Consider the following 22,707-nt stretch of genomic DNA (forward strand, 5'->3'; position numbering starts at 1 on the left):
TTTACACAATCATACAGAGATAAAATTGTATCTGCAACCAGTGCGTGCACTTGCACATGCACTGTTTAGAACAGGGGTCTGCAACCTTTCAGAAGCGGTGTGCCGAGTCTTCATTTCTTCACTCTAAGGTTTTGCATGCCAGTAATACATTTTAACATTTTTAGAAGGTCTCTTTCTATAAGTCTATAATATAGAACTAAACTACTGTTGCATGTAAAGTAAATAAAGTTTTTTAAATGTTTAAGAAGCTTCATTTAACATTAAAATGCAGAGTCCCCCAGACCAGTGGCCAGGACCCAGGCAGTGTGAGTGCCACTGAAAATCAGCTCGTGTGGTGCCTTTGGTGCACAGGTCATAGGTTACCTACCCCTGATTTAGAATATACCTTTTCACCAGATTAAGGATTCAGGTTTCGAAACTGTACACTTCAGCAAACACATTCAATAAACAGGTCATCTTGAATTACAATTCTACTCCAAGAAGCGACTGTCAAAATGATTGTTTGCTCATTTGATTTGGGCAAATTTACTTTGTTTACAAGTAACTAGTTTCAGACTGCTAGCCCTGCAAACTCCAACTGGGACTGAGTCAGGCTGGGTACTCTTCACAGTGAGAGCAATCTGGACTGGTTATTAATGACAGCAATACCTATGCAGCTATATGGTCAACTGCACAGCCTTAACTGAATAAAAGTTGAACTCCATTTTACCTGTATTGCACCTGCAGGGGATTACTGGACTAAAAGCAGTAGAGGTTCAGGAGCAGATTAATGGATCGAAGTGTCAGTTTGATAGTCACTTCGGTCTAGAGTGAAAGATGCAGCCATGTACAAAGAATTTTCCTCACCTGTTGGCAAAGTTTCTTGTGAATGAGAGTTTTGCTCTGCAACATGAGTGGACTGTAATTGGCACTGAGGAGGAGTTTGTGTACTTGCTGTAGAAAAACTCTGGTTATATCCTGCAGAGTATGAGGAGTCATCTTTTATTTCCTGCTCTTTACGTGGAGGCAGGGGTGCATTCACCTTAAATACCTGGAAAAAGTAGGTTTTATTTAAGCAAAAGCTTAAACTGTTAACACTTCACCATTTATACTACAGTAGCACCTAAAGACTCAGCATTCAGGGCCTAATTGTGCTACGCCCTCTACATGTCGCCTAGTAGGTTAGAGTTCATGCCCTGAAGAATATCTAGTCTATTTAGACTAAATATGGGAGTTAACCCTATTTTAGATAGAGATTGAAGGCACAGTGACTAGCCCTCTATCACCAGGTCACAGTGTCAGAGCCTTGATTTCAGCTCAGATCTCAAAGCCCTAGTCCAGTGCCTTATCCAAGCCCCCTGCCACAACCCCTCACCTTTTTCCAACACATTAACCTTTTAAAGTTCTTACTATTACGTTTAGTTATTGCTGGCAATAGCCTGCTTTTACCAGACTTACTGAAACCCAAATCCTGATCGAGAGATATAGTACAACCTCAGTGAATAGTCTCACTACTGGGATTCCCATCACCAGCTGAGTTAGACAATTTTCAGTTAGGAAACAGGTTCTTGGCAGCTAACCACATGCACGCAGCTTTTCTGCTTTCATTTTTACTACACATATATACTAACCAAGCAGAGGCAGTTCTCTTCTGAGGCTGTCCTTTTCTGAATAGCTGCCACAACACAAGCTGTTTGATGCTTAGTGTCAGTCCTAAAAATGCTTAAAACATTCCCAAAAGAATGATGCATGGACAAGTTCAGAATCTCAAAAGGAAGATTTTTTGGCCTTTAGCAATACTAGTAGTGGAAACATTACTAGTGTCTTGTAAAGTGGCTGGGCACTACAAGGACCTTTATCTTCATTGAGACAAAAAAATTCAAAGTTGTACCCAACCGGGCAAGCACTTCAACTCTATTAACTGCAAATCACATACTAAGGTAGCCATTTATCCTATGGTACAGTGACAGATATACTATGAAATGTTGGAGACCGGTTGAATGGTTAAAGGCAAGCCAGGCAGTCTGTTTGAGAAAGCAAACCACTCTGCCATCCATATGAAGGTCTGTCACTATACTGAGATTATGCAATTTGAACTTCTTTTGGGCTGGGACAGACTATTAGAAATAAAAATAATTTGCAAATAAGGTATAATAATAAAATCATCATCATCCAGGGGAAAGCAGCAAGGCCATTATTTCTCTTTTATAGATTACCTGTAATTCCACAAGCTGTTGGGATGGCAGAGATTCCCAGCCCACCAGAAACCAATCTCGAGCTCATGAGGATAAAGCAATGTGAAATCTAAACCCCCATCTTATGGATGAGTCATTATCTTCGGCACTAGAATTCAGGCTACACAAAGTGTTCATGGTTCTCATGCTTCTCTCAGTTGCTCTGAAATCCTGAGGCTGATAGTTGTGATGTTGCACCCCATAATGCTTTATAGAAATATGCTTATGAGTGTAAATACGACATAACTGGAATGTTTTATGCTATATATGCCATGTAACATCTCTGCAAAGGTTATGATATACTGGATATTTTCATCTTATTTGTATGCATGTATCATTTTTGTATTGAAGTTACGAATATTGGCTATGTACTTGTTTGATTTTAAGTAGCCTCAGTGAGGTATTTGGTCAGCTTCTTGAGAAAAGACTATTCTCAGTAAGTGCCTGATCAAGAAACACTTAAGCTGTCAATGAACTCAGATGCCAATCCACATCTGAGCTTTCCTAGCAATGTGGCTAAGCCTGTAAAGAACTGAGTCATGCATGGACATGTGACTTGCCCATGTGATTCCAAAACACCATCTTGTAGCTGGATTCTGCATAAGAGAGAAGGGGTTTCCACCCACAAGAGTATTTAAGCCCCTGGGAACCCCTCCATTGTGTCTTCAGCTGGCTCAAGAGATAGCCTCTCCACCCCAAAGGATGCCTGAAAGAAACTGGAACAAAGGACAGTAACTACAGGGTGTGAGTGATTGCTGGACCCAGACTAGAAGGAGGCTAGTCAGTCAAAGAAGCTTATTGGAACATCTGAGGGTGAGATTTACCTGCATTTAGCTTCCTACTGTATTAGGCTTAGACTTGCATGTTTTATTTTATTTTGCTTGGTAGTTCACTTTGTTCTATTACTTGGAACCACTTAAATCCTACTTTTTGTATTTAATAAAATCACTTTAACTTAACCCAGAGTAAGTATTAATACCTAGGGGGGCCAAACAGATGTGCATCTCTATCAGTGTTATGGAGGGCGAACAATTTATGAGTTTACCCTGTATAAGCTTTATGCAGGGTAAAACAGATTTGGGGTTTGGACCCCAATGGGAGCTGGGTATCAGTGCTGGAGACAGGAACACTTCTTACGCCGTTTTCAGTTAAGCCTGCAGCTTGTGGGGGACGTGGTTCTGACTTGGATCTGTGTTTGCAGCAGGCAAGAGTGTCTGGCTCGAACAAGGCAAGGTGCCCAACTCCCAAGCTGGTAGGGAAAACTGACTCAGGTAGTCTAGGCCCATCAGGTGGCAGTCCCAAAAGTGGTTTCTGTGACCCAAGCAGTCACAATAGTAATGGGCAAGGGGATGCTGCCTGAAGGAAGACTGCTTATTTCCTTCTTGGGGCTGGAATGCACAATTAAAAAAATGCAGTCACCCTGGAATCCTTTAGGGAATGGAAGCCCTCATTCATTTTGAAACTAAAAAGCTCATTTATCCTCAAAGGGAAGATCCTCAATTGTAGTTTGGACCGCCCTGGAAACAGAGGAAAGAAAAGAAGCTAGGAGGATCTTCTCATTGCCTTTTCAGAATCTGAGCATTTACTAGCCGACCTGACTGGGATGAGCTATACTGCCTCTTTCAGGAGGGGGATCTAACCCTGGAAGGGGCAGAAAATGTAGGCTTCCATGAAAACAGCTGTACACTCCAGAGCTAATACAAATATAAAGTACTAGGATGGGGCATATAAGGGATAGTAGGAGGGATTTTTTTTTTTTCCCCATTAGCCCAAGGTAGTTTCCTGCTGACTGAGTCCTCCCCGAATCTCTAGTCAACTCCCACTCTGCTACCCAAAGGAGGATGGAGCAGGAAGCATGTGACTGAGATACAATAGGGAATCCCTATGGGGATGAAGGGAAGGAATTATATCTAGCTACATCCTTCCTTTTGATATTTGAGGCGGCTTGCCTAGTGTGCTACAGCATGAACAATTTTAGGCAAGCCTCTCCAGCACTGAATCTGTTTAGGGAAGGCATGATACATAGAAAAAAAAATCACCTAGGAATACATTAGTCTTCTAGGCAAAACAGGTACCTGATTAAGCAGTATCAACTTCAGACAAGGGGAAAATTTTGTTTCAAGGATTTTGTCTCTGCCATACAGAGCCTCTGTAGGGTAGAGAGCATCTAGCCTCAAAGTATCTCAGTTTCTTGCCCACTGGCAAAAAAACCTTAACACTGCTAACACTATACTACAATTAACACTAGCATGATGCAGAGAAGCAGAATGACAAAATGGCAGGGGTTCTATATCACTACCGTAGCTGGTAAGAAGGAACTGAGGAAGTTGGGCCTGTTCCACCCTTTATGCCCTTGGATAGAGTGCCACAGGGACATCTAGGACACAGCTCCAACACACACTGCTGGCCAATAGAATGATCTCAGGCACATGAAGAAAGGAATCCATGCGAACAATCATTAGAAGCATGCCTTTTAATGGGCATCTCCAGTTTTCCTTCCCTTCATATGGTTTAGTTGCACCTCTTTCCCAGCAACACAGACTGCACCAAGTTATCTGAAAATAGGGCCAAATCCTTAAACTTTACGCATGGCTGGACAGCTCAGTGAATTATAAAACCACTATCTGGGTTGGTCACAGAGTTAGGGTTTAACCTTAGTAGAGAACATGCCAGCCCCATTTGAAAGCAATGCCTTACAGTGGAGTTGCATCTTATGCAGGAGTTAGGTTCTAAAGTCAGCACATAAGGCGAAAATCGCGTATAGTAAAAATTACCCTTGAAAAATCCCTTAAATCACCCATAAAGTACAGTATACACTCCATCACATTAAGAATGGGATCAGCATCCCAAGCGCTATGTAGCCGTGAGAATGTAAGCCTCGTGTACGTGGCCTTGAAACAGCGAATCATGCCTTGATCAAGAGGTTGGAAGATGGAGGTGGTATGGGGGGGAAGAAGAGAGAAAGACTACTTCGTTATGTGCAAACCAGAATGCCGCAGAGCGGCCAGGAGCATTGTCTACGATCAGCAACACTTGACTTTAAAGTCCTTTCTCTTTGAGGTACTGCTTGACCTCGAGAATGAAACCCTTATGGAACCAATCCAGAAATAATGCTGCTGTCACTCAAGCCTTTTTATTTGTTTGATTGCCAGAACACAGGCAGGAGATTTTTGTTCTTGTCTTTTAGGGCACAGTCATTTGCAGCCCTGTAGAGCAAGCCCAGCTTTATTAAATGCCCTGCCGCATTGCCACAAAAAACAGTCACATGGTCTTTAGCTGCTTTGAAACCAGGGGCTTGTCTTTCTGATTTTGAAATGCAAGTGCAGTTGGGCATTCCCCCCCACCCCAGTCTCATCAGCATTAAAAACTTGTTCCGGAAGATAACCCTTTTCTTCTATGATTTTCTTCAATTGTTCAGGGTAGGCTTTTGCTGCTTCTTCATTGTCAGATGCAGCTTCACCAGTAGTGAGCTGGTTCACACAAACCGGTTGTTAAATTTTGAAGCCGGTTTAGAACCGGTTGTTAAAGGGGTTGGCAAACTCTGGCCTGTGGGACTGTCCTGTCCATCCCGCCTGAGCTCTCTGCTGGGGAGGCTCCCCTGTGAGTTTTTACACACCTGGTGGCACTCAGCCTTCAGCAGCAGGTCCTTCACTCGCTCCAGGCCTTTGAGGCACTTCAGCAGTGGGTTCTTCAGTGCCACCGAAGACCCAGAGCAAGTGAAGGATGTGCTGCCGAAGGCTCAGTGACTGAAGGAACTGGTTCTTCAACTTCTGACAGCTCATCATTGGTCTGCATATTTTTGAGGTTGAAGCGGTTCCTAAAACTGTTAAGCCAACCTTGGCTGGCTTTGAATTCCTCATCAGAAGGCTGTCCCTCTTCAGCAGGAGGTTTGAACAGCGCACAGAGGCTAAGTGCCTATCGATGGCAACACACTGCGAGGAAAGGCTCACATTTACGGTTCATGTCTTCCAACTATAAGTTTAATGCCTTTTCAGTCTTATCACATGGCTTATCACCTTAGTTATTGGAGCACTTGACACCACGGCTTGATGAATTTCTCTCCAATCTTGATGGTATGAATGCTAGCTTTGTTGAGGCCATATTTAAAGCGCTGTGTTGGAGACCAACATACAATCTCTCAACAAGTTAACACAGCCACTTTTTCCTCCTGCATTTGAACAGATCTGGTGCTCAACCGAAGAAACAGCGAATTAGTTGGCTTGTGTTTAGGGACCATGTTGTACGAAAAATACACACAGTATCTTTAAAACAGTAGAATCACTCAGCACGGCAAGATGCTCACACTATGAGGCACCTGGGAACTGAAACCAACTGAGGGAACAGCAGATTCACGTCTCCCATCTCATGCTCACTCCGGGGCATACGATCATTGAGTGGAATGGTGGGCAGTATCGCCTGCACTATTTACAGGCATCTTGTTTCTTTTTTTTTTTTTGCTGAGTGCATGTAGTTGAATTCACGCAAGTTAAATGCGGGTATGATGCGACTCACCTGTATTTTGCTATGTAGCAACCCCCACTGGTACTTTAAACATGACTCTGAGCCAATTAACTTTTTAGCAGGTCTCAACTGTGAAAAAGTTTACAAACAAGGGGTCCTAACAGAAATTGAGATTTCATTAGCATATTAGATTAGCAAATTAGGAATTCAGACACTTGCAACTGCTGGCCTATTAAAAATAAAATTGATTGTTAATGAGGTGTAGTGCTTGATTTTGACCTACACAGTGGCTGCAGAAGAGCTTCTCAGCTCATGGAAATATCCTACTAATGAAGCACAGAAGGAAAGGTAAAGGAGACCTTAGACTAACATTTGAGCATAAGCTTTCGTGAGCTACAGCTCACTTGATCGGATGCATTCAGTGGAAAATACAGTGAGGAGATTTATGTACACAACATGAAACAATGGGTATTACTATACACACTAACCAGAGTGATCACTTAAGGAGAGTTATTACCAGCAGGAGAGTGGTGGGGGGAGGAACCTTTTGTAGCGATAATCAAAGTGGGCCATCTCCAGCAGTTGACAAGAACGTCTGAGGAACAGTGGGGGGAGGGGGGAACATGGAGAAATAGTTTTACTTTGTGTAATGACCCATCCATTCCCAGTCTCTAGTCAAGAAGGAAAGGTAGGAGCAGCCAAAATTTATGGACTAGGCTGTCATTGATTGAGAGGTTCTCAGTTATAGTATGCGCTATCAAGTTTTGGGCTGAAACCTGGACAGTGCATTTAATAGTTTTAAAGCTGAAGTAATAATTTGTAAGCATTCTTGTTATGAATGCTTTCCTGTTTACCCTCTACAAGAGAGACACTTACAGTCTGCATTGCCTGAAAGGGAGCTGCATTTATGGTAACAGAACTGCTGCTTGCTGGAGGAGATTGAAAGGTTTGCCCCTGTGACACTGGTGACATGGAGGTGCTTGAAGTAGGCAGTGGTGACTGTGGCTCTCTTGGCAGGGGAATAGTTGCCTGAGAGGGGAACAACAATACATGAGGTCACTTGATAGTTATCAGGGAATAACACAAGAAGTTAGTTTGTTCTAATGCCTAGATTGCTGAAAGTCAGCAGTTTCTGCAGGTTGACATTTGGACATAGCAAAACAGAATAGCTTTTGCTTACAATTTCAAATCTTGCTGTGCATCCTCAGCAATCAGTACTTCTATTGCAGCCTACTGACTAAGTGAAAATATCCATATACTAGTAAACATACCAATCATAATTTCCTATGGAAACTACAACATGGACAGCTTTTTCCACAAGTGAAAGATATTAAGTGCCTGCTATTGTATAAAGCTCTATGTATGCCTCAAAATGAGGAAAGTAGTTCCTTGATCCCAGAGACAATATAAATATGGTGACCTCTTTCCCACCAGAAAGGTTCAATGTTTAAATTACCGAAGCGGTCAGTACAGTAGTGCTGTACAGTAGTCAATTCAGTACCAAGTCAATGCCTATGTGCAAGTACATTAATGCTGCTTAAGACTCCACACTTGTCCCTTCCAATGCTAAAACGAAGTATGATTCAATCAGTGCAGAAAAATGCTTTGGCAGCATATCAGAGCACTGTAGATAGGAAACACTAATTTAACACTCACCCTAAGTTTCCTATGGAAACTACAACATGGACACAGAGGGAAGAGCATCTTCACAAGCAGGCTGGCTAACCTAGTGAGGAGGGCTTTAAACTAGGTTCACCAGGGGAAGGACACCAAAGCCCTGAGGTTAGTGGGGACGTGGGATACCAGGAGGAAGCATGAGCAGGAGCACGTGAAAGGGGAGGACTCCTGCCTCATATTAAGAAAGGACAAAAACAGCAAGTTCCTATACACAAATGCAAGAAGCCTGGCAAACAAGCAAGGAGAACTGGAAATCCTGGCACAGTCAAGGAATTATGCGATTGGAACAGACTTCATGGGATAACTCACATGACTGGAGTATGTCATGGATGGATATAAACTATAAATAATTTATATCTAGCTACACCCTTACTTTTGATATTTGAAGAGGCTTGCATAGTGTGCTCCAGGAAGGACAGGCAGGGCAGAAAAGGTGGGGGAGTTGCATTGAATGTAAGAGCAATATGACTGCTCAGAGCTCTGGTATGAAACTGCAGAAAAACCCTGAGTGTGTCTGGATTAAAGTTTAGAAGCATGAGCAACAAGGATGATGTTGTGCTGGGAGTCTGCTATAGACCACTGGACCGGGGGGATGAAGCTCTCTTCTGGCAACTAATGGAAATTACTAGATCACAGACCCTGGTTCTTATGGGAGACTTCAATCACCCTGATATCTGCTGGTAGAGCAATGCAGTGGTGCACAGACAATCCAGGAAGTTTTGGAAAGTGTAGGGGAGAACTTCCTGGTGCAAGTGCTAGAGGAACCAACTAGGGGCAGAGCTGCTCTTGACCCGCTGCTCACAAAACAGGGAAGTAGTAGTAGGGGAAGCAAAAGTGGATGGAAACCTGGGCGGCAGTGACCATGAGATGGTCGAGTTCAAGATCCTGACACAGAGAAGAAAGGAGAGCAGCAGCATACGGACCCTAGACTTCAGAAAAGCAGACTGACAACCTCAGGGAACTGATTGGCAGGATCCCCTGGGAGGACATGAGGGGGAAAGGAGTCCAGGAGAGCTGGCTGCATTTTAAAGAATCCTTATTGAGGTTACAGGGACAAACCATCCCGATGTGTAGAAAGAATAGTCAATATTGCAGGCAGCCAGCTTGGCTTAACAGTGAAATCCTTGCTGATCTTAAGCACAAAAAAGCAGCTTACAAGAAGTGGAAGATTGGACAAATGACCAGGGAGGAGTATAAAAATATTCTTCAGGTATGTTAACAACAAGAAGAAAGTCAAGGAAAGTGTGAGCCCCTTACTGAATGAGGGAGGCAACCTAGTGACAGAGGATGTGGAAAAAGCTAATGTACTCAAGGCTTTTTTTGCCTCCTTCACAAACAAGGTCAGCTCCCAGACCTCTGCACTGGGCAGCACAGCATGGGGAGGAGGTGACCAGCCCTCTGTAAAGAAAGAAGTGGTTCGGGACTATTTAGAAAAGCTGGATGAGCAAAAGTCTATGGGACCAGATGCACTGCATCTGAGAGTGCTAAAGGAGTTGGTGGATGTGACTGCAGAGTCATTGGCCATTCTTTTCAAAAACTCATGGCAATTGGAGGAGGTCCCGGACAACTGGAAAAAGGCTAATGTAGTGCCTGTCTTTAAAAAAAGGCAAGGCGGAGGTTCCAGGGAACTACAGGCCAGTCAGCCTCATCTCAGTCCCTGGAAAAATCATAGAGCAGGTCCTCAAGCAATCAATTCTGAAGCACTTAGAGGAGAGGAAAGTGATCAGGAACAGTCAACATGGATTCACCAAGGGCAAGTCATGCCTGACTAATCTAATTGCCTTCTATGATGAGATAACTGGCTCTGTGGATGAGGGGAAAGCAGTGGACGTGTTGTTCCTTGACTTTAGCAAAGTTTTTGACACTGTCTCCCACAGTATTCTTGCCAACAAGTTAAAGAAGTATGGGCTGGATGAATGGACTATAAGGTGGATAGAAAGCTGGCTAGATTGTTGGGCTCAATGGGTAGTGATCAATGGCTCCATGTCTAGTTGGTAGCCAGTATCAAGTGGAGTGCCCCAAGGTTTGGTCCTTGGGCCGGCTTTGTTCAATATCTTCATTAATGATCGGGAGGATGGTGTGGATTGCACCCTCAGCAAGTTTGCAAATGACACTAAACTGGGAGGAGAGGTAGATACACTGGAGGGTAGCAATAGCATACAGAGGGCCCTAGACAAATTAGAGGATTGGGCCAAAAGAAATCTGATGAGGTTCATCAAGGACAAGTGCAGAGTCCTACACTTAGGATGGAAGAATCCCATGCACTGCTACTGACTAGGGACCGAATGGCTAGGCAGCATTTCTGCAGAAAAGGACCTAGGGATTAGAGTGGACAAGAAGCTGGATATTAGTCAGTGTGCTCTTGTTGCCAAGAAGGCCAATGGCATTTTGGGCTGTATAAGTAGGGGCATTGCCAGCAGATCAAGGGACATGATCATTCCCCTCTATTTGACATTGATGAGGCCTCATCTGGAGTACTGTGTCCAGTTTTGGGCCCCACACTACAAGAAGAATGTGGAAAAATTGGAAAATGTCCAGCAGAGGGCAACAAAAATGATTAGAGGACTGGAACACATGACTTATGAGGAGAGGCTGAGGGGATTGTTTAGTCTGCAGAAGAGAAGGGGGGGATCTGAAAGGGGGTTCCAAAGAGGATGGATCTACACTGTTCTCAGTGGTAGCAGATGACAGAATGACGAGTAATGGTCTCAAGTTGCAGTGGGGGAGGTTTAGGTTGGATATTAGGAAAAGCTTCACTAGGAGGGTGGTGAAACACTGGAATGCGTTACCTAGAGAGGTGGTGGAATCTCCTTCCTTAGAAGTTTAAGGTCAGGTTTGACAAAGCCCTGGCTGGGATGATTTAGTTGGGGATTGGACTAGATAACCTCCTGAGATCCCTTCCAACCTGATATTCTAGGATTCTAAGCCGAGGGTTAACAAAAAGGAAGGCTTCCAGCTTTCTGAGATGCACTATTGAGATCAGGTATTTAGCATACTAAGTAAAATAGAAAATCTAATTTAGGTCTGAAGCATCTAGTCACTCAGATTTACATTGTTAATTTTGAGTTGTTCAAGTAAAGTTTATGAGCAGAGATGTAACCATATGTGAAAAGCAGTTACTCACCTGGGCAATTTCAATCTTTTTGGATATTACTGGCTCAGAGATGCATGGGCTTGTCTGATAAGGTGGCTGAGATGAAGTCTCAGTCTCTTGAGAAAGTGGTTCTGATGTCTGAAACGACAAAAGCCTTGACAGATGCAACTTACTTACCAGTAGAATGTTGCAGAAATAGGGAAGTTGATAATTTGAAAAAGTGTTATAAGATAATGTGTTGATGCATTCACTTTGGATCTACTGTGTTTACTTAGATCTAGATCTCTTACAAAACTACGTGTGTAGCATGGAAGATGCACACTCAGCTTGTTTAACATTTGAAGATTTCAAATATTGACTCCTGTGGAAAGTTTTATAGGAGTCCCAAAGATATCCTTAATTATAGGCAAGGCCAAACCAACCATTTACGCTAAATAGTTTGGAAAGTTTCAGCCAAAATTCTTCAGCAACTACCAAACAGATCAGGGAAAAACATTTTGCAGTGTTAAAATTCTGAAAACTATAAAGTTATAGCATTCCCATTCTTTAGAGCAGGAATTTGAAGCTTGGCAGGGGTGGACTGTCAAGAATGTGCCTTTTGCTGTTCTTGTGAAAATCCATCCAAATTGGGCCAAGTTATAAAGCTCTGAAAGATCAGTTTACACATTCAGTAAAAACTTCACAGTTTAACAGCTGACATCTCCAAAGAGTCCATTCTCAATGACCAATGCTGCATACCCTCATGACCCTTACCTGTTAATCCAGACTGCTCATGAGTCAAAGACACTAAGCATGCTCCCTCTTAAGGTTGTAGCTTCCCAGCTGCTCTGGGCCAGGATGCGTGTTTCTCCTGTGCTGTCAGTAACCCCCTGCAGTACCCAGAGTGTGGGAGTGAGCAACCTGACATGAATGCTGAGGGGACAAGAGACAGACCAGAGGGAGGGAAGAGTAGATTGAGACAAGGGAGGCGGAGGGGGAGACAGGATTGGTTGGGCAGTGAGAGAAGGAGCCAAGGAGAGAGGGGGAAATGGGAGTGTGGAAATATTTGCTGGCACTAAACTCTGCATTACAACTTAACAATGGAAGTGTGACTAGTCCTATGTTATTTTGTAGTGTACACTGATGAACCATTTAGTCTGCCCTAAGTATATGAAAATTCAGTACAAGTAGTCATTTTTCATTAAAACTGACATCCAAACCTAGTGCAGTTACGTCCAATAGAAGAAGCTCAACTTCATTTAGGAAAAGCCATTCAAAAGCTGGAACTATTCAGGACTACTTTACAGTTTAAGTAGATCATTCTGCAAACCATCACGCTGTAAAGCAGTGCTGCTACATGCCAGTTGTAGATGGACTATACAGAACGGCAAATGTCTTCATGTTAATATTTAGTATTTAATGTGAAAACGGAAAAGGTGGATTTCTTCAGAATTCTCAGTTTGCTTTACCCAGAAAAATCAATTTCCCCTCAAAAAGCAAGACTGTCCTATTTAATCATTTCCTCATAGGTTATTGTTTAATCAAAATATCTGTCTAACACTGACTATAGTTACAGGCTTGAAGGCAGTAGAGTGTTTTCAAGCCACTACGAAGGAGATAATTCTTGTAAGTGGTAAAAAATTGACACACCCTGCCTCCCAGTTTCCTTTTATGCTGTTAGTATTTTGCAACCAAATCATATTTGCACAATACTATGTATGTATTTGCTAGTGCTTGCTATGCTAAACTCCCTTAAAACAGAGGTTGGTGTAATGACTTAGAAATTCTACATTTCTGTGTGGGAGGCTTGTTTGGTTCCTGGAAACAAGATAATACACAGGGAGAGAAGGTAGTTGTGTTACTCAGCAGCAGTACCTCTAAACAGTTCAGTGGTGTCAATGTCTCTAAAGAAAGCCCCACCAAATAGTTTCTGCAAGAATGGAGTTATCACATGGAACGAGGGTGGATAAAAATCAAAAACCATTTTTTATTTAAATTGGATTTTTGATAAAATGCTCTGAGGAAAAACCCTATCTAAAGATAGTTTTAATTAAGATACATTATAGCTCAAAGGTATCTCATCATGGAATAGAGATTATACATTTTAATTCTATAGTATGAGAATATATTCAAGTAATGTTTAAAAGAAAAGTTTTGTAAATGAGTTCCAATAGTTCATGGATTAGGGACCCAACCTTATGGGGTTCCACAGGCTTCTGTATAGATTTAGGTTAATCTTTCTATCTACCCAACAGGACTCAGTGCTCAGTCTAGATTGGAAGATGCCAGCGAGGCCTAGTTTTGCAGTTCTCAGACTGTGGGTGTCTCCTCCCAGAGGTAATATGCTTGTTAACAGCAAAAATGTTTTTAAATATATAGAAACGAGAAACAGACCGCAACTCTATTGTCCCTCTGCAAATTTGGGTACACAGAGTCAATCCCTTACCTCTCTAAAAGTGCAAAGTTTCAAAAAGTTCAATGAATAGAAGATTGTTGGGGGTGGAATAGATCTGGAAAAGGAGAAGTCTGGAGATAAATGTCAGACGTGAGGGACATACGCTTGTTTTGTTAAAATACTGTATGTTTGCTGTTGAAGAAAAATTCAGAATACTTAACATTGTTTTAGTTAACTAAAACAATTTAAATGGGTCTAGTGATGTTCTCATCCTAATACAGCATGGCAAGAAAATCCTCCAAATATTAATGATTAACCTGTTGAACTGGGGACAGCTCACCTCCCAATGACTTCATAAATATCTGCTTCAATTACCTTTGGTAAATGAAATAACCAATCATTCATTTTCTGATATAGTTGTAAAACTCCTCTGAAAGGTTTTCAAAATAAAACACTGTTTAAAAATGTGCAGTGTACGCCTTCTAAAAATGAAACCTACATCTCCAAATTGTGAAGAACACGTGTTCAGGTTACAACAACCAACAAGAATGCACTTTTATGTAGAAAACCATGATTAAATGGAGTCTTCCTGACTAGTGATTTAAATCAATTTGATTTAAATCAAATTCACCCTGCATGGAACATAATGAAGGCCAATGAAACTCCAGTGAGAAGTGTCAATGTTGTCTTGATATTTTACCTGTGGTATCTGTGGTGTCATAAGATCATCTGTTTCAGAACCAGAAAGAGTGTGATCAGCAGATGCTAAGGAAGTATTTGAGCCATGCAGAGTCATGGGAGAAGCAGCAGCCTGGCAGGAAGAGAAACTACTTCAGATAAAGTTCATTGGAGGCAACAATCCTAGTAGTTCTGAAAAGCCTTCTGGCACAGTTTTGTTAAAGTGCATGGTTTAGTTTATAAATGAGCAGTTTCATGCCAATGCTTGGTATTTTGTTAACAGTTATGTCTGCCTATAGGACATTATATACTGTTTCTGACATTTAGCTATTGCTCTAAACATGACACTGGCCATCCAGGATTTTTGAAAATTTGTCTTAATTTTTTTTTTCCCCAAGTTGCTCTTAGATTTGCTTTTAAATACATTAGCTGAGCCACTTGAACAGTTTTATTTAAAAACTCAAGTGCTAGTGGTCAAATGATAAGTGAAATGGAAATTTTCTTATAAAGTTATTGGAGGATGCTGCTTGATTACTCCAGATAGTATTGTAATAGGCACATTGACAAGGCAAAGTCAACTGCATCTCCTGGCTATTATAAATTTAAGGTAGGCAATGCAAACAATTCTCTTGATTTTTGCATATTACCTAGATTGGTGCAGATCCTACATGTCCCTATTCAGAATATAGGATGTACCTCATCCAGTCCATCATATGCCTCAACTGCGTGGGCAAAACCAGACAAGTCTCTATGCTCTCAAATGAGCTCACTCAGAAAAATGACAAGACAAGACACCCCATCACATGTGAGTCAACACTTTTCAAAGTGATCACTCCATATCTGAGCTATCAGTCCTCATCCTCAAAGCAAAGCTATACAACACCTTAAGATTAGCCTGGAAACAAATTCATAACTGACAGACATGGTCTCAGACACTGGTTTTATGGCTCATTACAACAATTCAAAACCTACTAACATTCCTTGGTCTTATTACTGCAGAGGTGTTAACCAGTCACTTCATTTTAAGTGGTTTCTTGCAACTTTATTAACCCCTTATGCTTAACTATTTGTCCCCACCTTTTATTTATCTGCAAAACTCTGGTCATCTTTTCCAGACTTGAAGAGGAGCTCTGAAGCTCGAAAGCTTCTCTTTCACCAACAAAAGTTGGTCCTACCCACCTCTCTCTCTACTAGTTGCGCTGGCAATTGAAAGCTAAATCCAAATACATCTTCCACACTGTGAAATGCAGGTTATAAATGTTATTTTCACTCATCTGCTATTACATTGAAGTTAAGATGGCATACAATGCTTTTTTGATATATAGCTCATACTCCAGGCTGTATATCTGGTGGGAGCTCACTTTGCCGAGATTATAAAAAAACTTTATAATCAAGTTCTATACTGTTTTAATTCGGTAGACCAAATCAAATTTGGTCTGTCTTGTGACAGATGTATTTTGGCATAATTTTCCTATACAATTCCTCAGTTATTTCTGAAAGCTCACTCACTCATTAAAAATCATAATTGTCTAATTCTACAGACTAGTACTCTTATTTTAAGTTTACCTGTGGTGGCTGTTGAAGAAAATCATTTTGACTTGGCAGTTTCTGTTCATTAGAAGCTTTGTAAAAATAAGAGTAAGGGATTAGTCAACATACATTTGCCTTAAATTTAACTACAACTTCTCAGCATAATTCAAAGATTGATTTTTTTTCCAAAAAAACAGAAATTTAGACAGCTACACTGCCCTTACTATACATCACGCAGTAAGCATACCAGAAAGCTGAATAAATTAAAACAAAATAAGTCACTCACATTTAGGAAGTGTAGTTTCATCTTGTGAAGTTAAAGGTCAAAGCAGTCTCCAGCAACAGAAAGACTTATGTATGGAACAGCTATTTCTCTAAGATGACTTGAATTATTCAAGACAAATTTACTCAAAATTTCAGAGGTAGAAGGAACATTTAGATTCTTTCGTTCCCCACTACCCATTACGACTGACTTATTTTCCTGTTTTGTAATACACAATTTCTCCTTACATTTGAAGGGCAAAAGGACTATTTTAAAGGCCTAATAGCACCAGCATAACTAGAGAGTTCAATATTAACTGTTGCACCAGAGGCAATAGCTATATGTAGGAATTCCATAGGTTGTTAGAGTTCTATTATAAAACATTCTGTGTTGTAGACAGGTATACAAGTACAATCTGAAGGACTGAATCCTAGATGGGGGGGTGAAAGAACTTGACCATGTACAAGTCTCAGGTTGCAAGACAACAATTGTTCCACAACCCTGCAACTTAATGCATATTTAAGTGTTGCTTAAGTTATTCTGTTGGCCATTTAATGAAATGTTAGCCATTAGATTTAGATGTTGTGGATGAGATGGTCAGATTCTAGACAGAAATTTTTTCCCCCCATTATGGCTATTGGTGATGCACAGGGCAAGTGAAACATTGCTCCATTCAACTTCAAGAACTCTGAATTCTATGCAAGTTTACCTACCTACAGGACTACCTGCTGGAGTTACTGAAGGTGGTTGTGATGAACAAATTGCACTTGGTGAAGCTTTATCAACATCCAGGATGGACTCCTTAGAAAGGTTACCAAGTTCATGAAATGGGAAAAATTAGGATTGTTCAGATCAAAAAAGATCACAGAAGTTAAATATTCTATAGTCTGCTAAAATCTTTCGTTAATTTAGTGAATAGTAGCTAGGTCCATGCCACTAACGAAACAAGTTACTACATTACCACCACTGGCTCAATGGGGACCCAAGCCCTGCAGATGTTATTGCAGGATAAACAAGACACATACCTGCATGAAGTTGTAAGTCCCTTGTATCTGAGTCATCAAATCCTGCAGTTTTTCCCTCCTTAGTATAGGATCCTTTGGAAGAGTAGAAGTAGAGCAAAATTCTGCAGCTGACTGATGTCCAGGTTTAGGCACCTAATATGTAATGAAAAGGAGGATATAAACTGATACAGGAGGAAAAACTGCAGTAAATAGTCTGACAAGTGTCTTCACAAGAAGAGATGTTTAAGAATCAAATACCACAGAATAGGAAGTGCTAAACTGGTTATTGGCATTTCCTGAATAAAACTTGATGCACAAGTTCACAGTTTGTTCACTTCAGAAGTCAATTTACTATAGTCACCGAAATTTGTTAGTCTCTAAGGTGCCACAAGTACTCCTTTTCTTTTTGCGAATACAGACTAACACGGCTGCTACTCTGAAACCTGGATTAAGCTTGTGGCATTAATTCACTATGTTATTCCACATATGCAATACTTTGTTCAAGACAAAATTAGGTATATTTATTCAGCCAAAGTAACTCAATTTAGTACCGTCCAGCTCAACACTGCAGTTTTAAAACTAAACTTGGATAGGAATTGTGTTTTTAAACTTAGCTGCACAATTATCAAAAATTTTTGCAGTACACCTCCTCCCCTCCCACCAATTAGAGAGTCATGAGTGATAGGATACTGAGTCTTTTGGGAGGTGCCAGATGTTTTAAAGAAACAGCAGCTAAAAATAGGTAGAGCTACAAACAAGGCTGCTTGGCACTAACATCTCAAAAACTTGCCCTTTACCATCTTTACTAAGTGTGGCATTTCCTACAAAAATGCTGTATTAGCACAAGTTCAGAATTGGGCATAAAATACACATACCCCAGTCTTCAAGAAAAAGGCTTCTGAATGCAGCTTTTTGTGGATCATTTCAGACTTTAGTTGGTCTTTTAGCTTTGTTATATACTCAAATCAATCCACAGAATCTATTCTGGCTTGTTCCAATGTCTGTACTGTGGTTGTTTCCCCCACAATGGGGATCATTCAAAGAAAGGGGGAGGGGAATTTTCAATTGAAAAAACAGATTGGTTACATAGCAGAACTGCTGTCACTTTTAGACCTTTTATAACTAAATAATTCACTGTAAGAAACAATCCTGTATTAGCACTGAGTGACTAGATTATGTATTAGATCTTCTGAAATACAAGTTTGATGGAAAAGATGCCACAGGAAGAAAGTTGGCCTGATTCCAGTTACATTGGATGGGACACATCATTTCTGTCTGACCCAATACCTTGGAGTACTACAGAAGACTACAGGCATGCAAGAGTTACTAGTAACCATCATCATAAATTTGGCTAAACAGCCAAAGCTTTGTAGTCTTATTTGAATGCTACTCTGTACCTTCTGCAAGCATTCTCTGGTTAGTTACATGTTTCATACTCCATGCCATGTCTAGGTTAGAGTGCGCTCTTGCAGAGTTCTGTGTGTTTATTTACTGCCCGGGTAATCTCAAAAGTGGAAGAGTTAGAAAAAGGAATCATTTAAATGGGAAAACGTGAAAGTGAACAATCCTACATGAGATTCCAAAGGCACACACTGATCTCTCTAGTTTGTGTAGCTAGACAGCTGCACCTTCAGAGATGAAGAGTAACCATATTACTTGAGTTATGAATGTACAATGCCAATTAAATATAGGATACCTTATGTGGAGAAGATCAATTTCTGTCCAAGTTATGCAGGAGCAATGAACTTTAGTTTGCTAATCTTCAATTATGCAAGTGTGAGCACTACATAAGTCACAGTAATGCTATGGCTACACAATTAGTAGGGAGGTATTCTGACTCAACCCATATGGGGAGGTCTAACTCAGCAGCTGTATGTACATGCTGGCTTCTCAGTATCCATACGAGTGGAGCACAGGATTGGGGCCTGGAGTTATTCCTTGGGGAGCTCAAGGCCATTGTTAACCTTCCCACACACTAGAGAATTTTAGGGCCTTTTTTCATTCACTCTTCCCTTCCCCCATCCCAATATTACATCCATCGACCTTTGCTCACCTGCAGCTCTGCTCAGTTCTTCCCTCCTATCCATCCATGTACAGATTTCTCCATCACTCCTGACAAGCATTTTCAAAAAGCACTCTTCTACTTATTCAAGTTGTACAGACTATTGGCTAAAAGGCTTTTCATGCTTTCACATATCAGATGTGAAAATCTTCTCCCACAATTATACAAAAAGCATAACAGCAGTGTACAAGAGAACCCAAAAGTAAATGGAGGATTTCAGAATTAGTTATCTTTTCTTCTCAACATATAGCTACCAAAGATAATTAGTGGTGGGTATAGAATTAGCAAGAGCTAGCCTCTTCATGTATAACCACCTTAACCTTATCCACATTATTGAAAAGAACTGAAATTAGGTCGCTCTTTATAGAGTTAACTCCCTGCCAACAAAAGCTTTAAAAAAGTTTTGCCTTGGTGTGTATAGGTGAATATGCATCAATCCTACAAAGTAGTGCATGCACTCATACAACGGAATCTTTGGTATCTATTTTCAGATATTAGCTGCAATTTAATTTACAGTAACTTCAGTGTTAGTGTAATTCTGGAAGTCAAGTTCCAGTAACACTTAAGTTTAAGTGAAAAAGAATAAGCACAAGACTTTGGCCTACTTTTCAGAAGTGCTGGGCAGCCAAAAGTCCTGTTGAAATAATTTGGGGCTGCAAATGCTCACTACTTCTGAATGTCAGGACACTAGTCTATAGAACAAGATTTTGCCTACTGAGAGGGCAAGCTATTATGTTCTACTACCAAAAAAATGTAAGGCATAAGCATTTTCTGCAGTCAAAGCTATGACCAAATTAAACTTTGTTAAAGCAACCTGGCATTCTATATTGCCTTCCTCCATTCTCAAACATCAACAAGTAGGAACTAAGTCTAATTACAAAGGATAAATAAACAAACACCACAAGTATGCAGGGGCAACAAAAAGAAAGGTCAAGGCAAAAAATGAAATTAAACTAGCTAGAGACAAAGGGCAACAAGAAAACATTCTACAAATGCATTTGAAGCAAGAGGAAGACCAAGGACAGCGTGGTGGGGGATGGAGAGCACAGGGAGAGAGAGAAACAGAAAATGTGGAAATGGCATAAGTGCTAAATTAATTTGTTTTCACCAAATAGTTTAGTAGCAACTGGGACATCTAAATCAATGAATGCCAGTGAAAATGTGGAAGGATCAGAGCCTAAATTAGGGAAACAAGTTAAAAGTTACTTAGACAAGTTAGATGTCTTCAAGTTACAAGGGCCTGATGAAATACATCCTAGAATACTCAAGGAGCTGACTGAGGAGATATCTGAGCCATTAGTGATTCTTCAAAAAGTTGGGAATTATTCCAGAGGACTGGAAAAGGGCAAAGATACTGACCACCTATAAAAAGGGAAATCAGGACAACTGGAGGAATTGCATTCCAGTCATCTTAACTTCACCACCTGGAAAAATAATGGAACAAATTATGCAATTAATTTACAGACACCTAGGTGTACATAACAGCATGGATTTATCAAGAGTACATTGTGTCAAATCAACTCAATAGCTTTCTTTAATAGGGTAAAAAGCCTTGTGGACAAGGAGGGAAGCGGTAGATGTGGTATATCTAGACTTCAGTAAGGGACCTATGAGGGAAGACTGAAAAAATTGGGTTTGTTTAGTCTGGAGAAAACTGAGGAGTGACATCACTTTTTATGTACTTGAAAAGTGTTGTTACAAGGAGGAGGGAGAAAAAAATGGTTCTCCTTAACCTCTGAGGTTAGGACAGGAAGCAATGGGTTTAAATTGCAGCAAGGGCAGCTTGGGTTGGACATTAGGAAAAACTTCCTGTCAGGGTGGTTAAGCACTGGAATAAATTGCCTTGGGAGTAGTGGGATCTCAGTCATTGGAGATTTTTAAGAGCAAGTTAGACAAACACCTATCAGGGATGGTCTAGATAATATTTAGTCCTGCCTTGAGTGCAGGGAACTGGATTAGATGACCTCTTGAGTCCCTTCCAGTCCTAGGACTAGCATTCTAGGAGGCTGAGACTTCAAAGACTAAGCTACCAGTTTGCCTCCATGTTTTGTAGGGCTATGAGTGAGGTCGCAAGAGCTTTTCTAAAAAGCTTCCCCTCTCCCTCCTCCCCCACCCAAAGAGAGTTTGGAACTTTACTACAGATTGTTGCAGTTTTATCATGCCAACTGAAATGGCCTGAGATTTAAGTTGTTTGTGAAGTTTTTATAAATACTTTGTGAGCTACTTCAAGACAAGATTTCAATTTAAGTAGTCTTATAAAATGGTAGCTAAAAAGCTTTCTGGCTATCATAGTTAGCATTTAAGTAGCCCCATGACGTAACTTGGAATGAACAACCACCATGCATCCAATGAAGTGAGCTTATGCTCAAATTTGTTAGTCTCTAAGGTGCCACAAGTACTCTTTTAAAAACCATTTTAGCACTCTTGCTTATACCTGTCAGGATATAGTCTTATATTTGATTATTAAATTAAGCAGCAATAATAGGTTTCCTTTGATACAGAATACCAATGGAGAAGATGAAGTTGATTTAGATCTAGTTTAAGTCATAAAATTTATACATAAAGTCATAGTCCTTGCATCTTCCTTTTACAGACAAAGTTGTCTGTTTTCAGATAGAGTCTGCCTGAGGAACAACTTCCATCAAAATATACCAGGTGGCTTCTTTTTGTCTTAGGTGTAAAGGATATTGTGGTTAGCAAAGTTAAGTAAAATGTGTATCAGTTCAAGTGACAAGACAGGCATTGAAAGATCCTACATGGTCATGTGGTTTGCACCTCACGAAGGCAAGTGTGTATTCACAATTCTGATGCTACAGCCTATTAAGCACTTTTGTAGTAATAAACTGAGCATAAGCAGTGCTCCAGAACACTACAGAAGTGGCTAGGGTTGATTCACTCCAGAAGGAAATTTGGTTCCCAGGTGACTGCAATTTGTCCAGTCTGCTATTGAAAACCAAGTTAAGATGTGCCTATCAATTTTCACAGGCTCCTTTAGCTTACAAGGTAGGGCTGCTTCCCAGACCACAAATGTTCACAGCTATCTTACTTGTGTGTTTCTACTGAACTAGTCACTAACACTTCATTAGAAAAGACTCAAGGTTATAACATGTGCATCGGAGTCTAAGCACTAGAGAAAAGTACTTTGGATAGTGTAGCCAAAATATGACTCCAACTCTCTAATATGTTCAAGAGTTTAAGCTAGCTATGTACTGCTGTATACCCCTGGAAAGAGGCCTCATGTTCAGGGAAAGGTACATGAGTTATCTGACAGTTTTTAAAGTAATGTAGTAAAAGCCCAGTGTTTGAGAAAACAGCTTCCCCAGGGTCTAACTCTCACTACTGCTCTACAAAT

At 40.8% G+C, this 22,707-nt stretch overlaps 1 protein-coding gene across 12 annotated transcripts in view; it reads right to left on the reverse strand.

Annotated features, from left to right (window-relative positions):
• CAPRIN2 (caprin family member 2) overlaps positions 1 to 22,707 on the reverse strand; it is a 70,885-nt gene that overhangs the window by 8,404 nt on the left and 39,774 nt on the right. For 11 of the 12 annotated variants that reach the window (XM_038397123.2, XM_043518182.1, XM_043518177.1 and 8 more), the window contains 7 exons: positions 17,315 to 17,446; positions 17,003 to 17,090; positions 16,064 to 16,119; positions 14,520 to 14,630; positions 11,476 to 11,583; positions 7,551 to 7,703; positions 847 to 1,030 (listed from right to left, as the gene is read on the reverse strand). In XM_038397123.2, coding sequence (XP_038253051.1) covers positions 847 to 1,030; positions 7,551 to 7,703; positions 11,476 to 11,583; positions 14,520 to 14,630; positions 16,064 to 16,119; positions 17,003 to 17,090; positions 17,315 to 17,446 — 832 coding nt within the window. The remainder of the gene's footprint in view (positions 1 to 846; positions 1,031 to 7,550; positions 7,704 to 11,475; positions 11,584 to 14,519; positions 14,631 to 16,063; positions 16,120 to 17,002; positions 17,091 to 17,314; positions 17,447 to 22,707) is intronic. The other variant, XM_038397164.1, reaches the window with a different exon arrangement.

This window comes from Dermochelys coriacea, chromosome 1 (genome assembly GCF_009764565.3).
Source record: "Dermochelys coriacea isolate rDerCor1 chromosome 1, rDerCor1.pri.v4, whole genome shotgun sequence".
Classification (NCBI taxonomy): Eukaryota; Metazoa; Chordata; order Testudines; family Dermochelyidae; genus Dermochelys; species Dermochelys coriacea.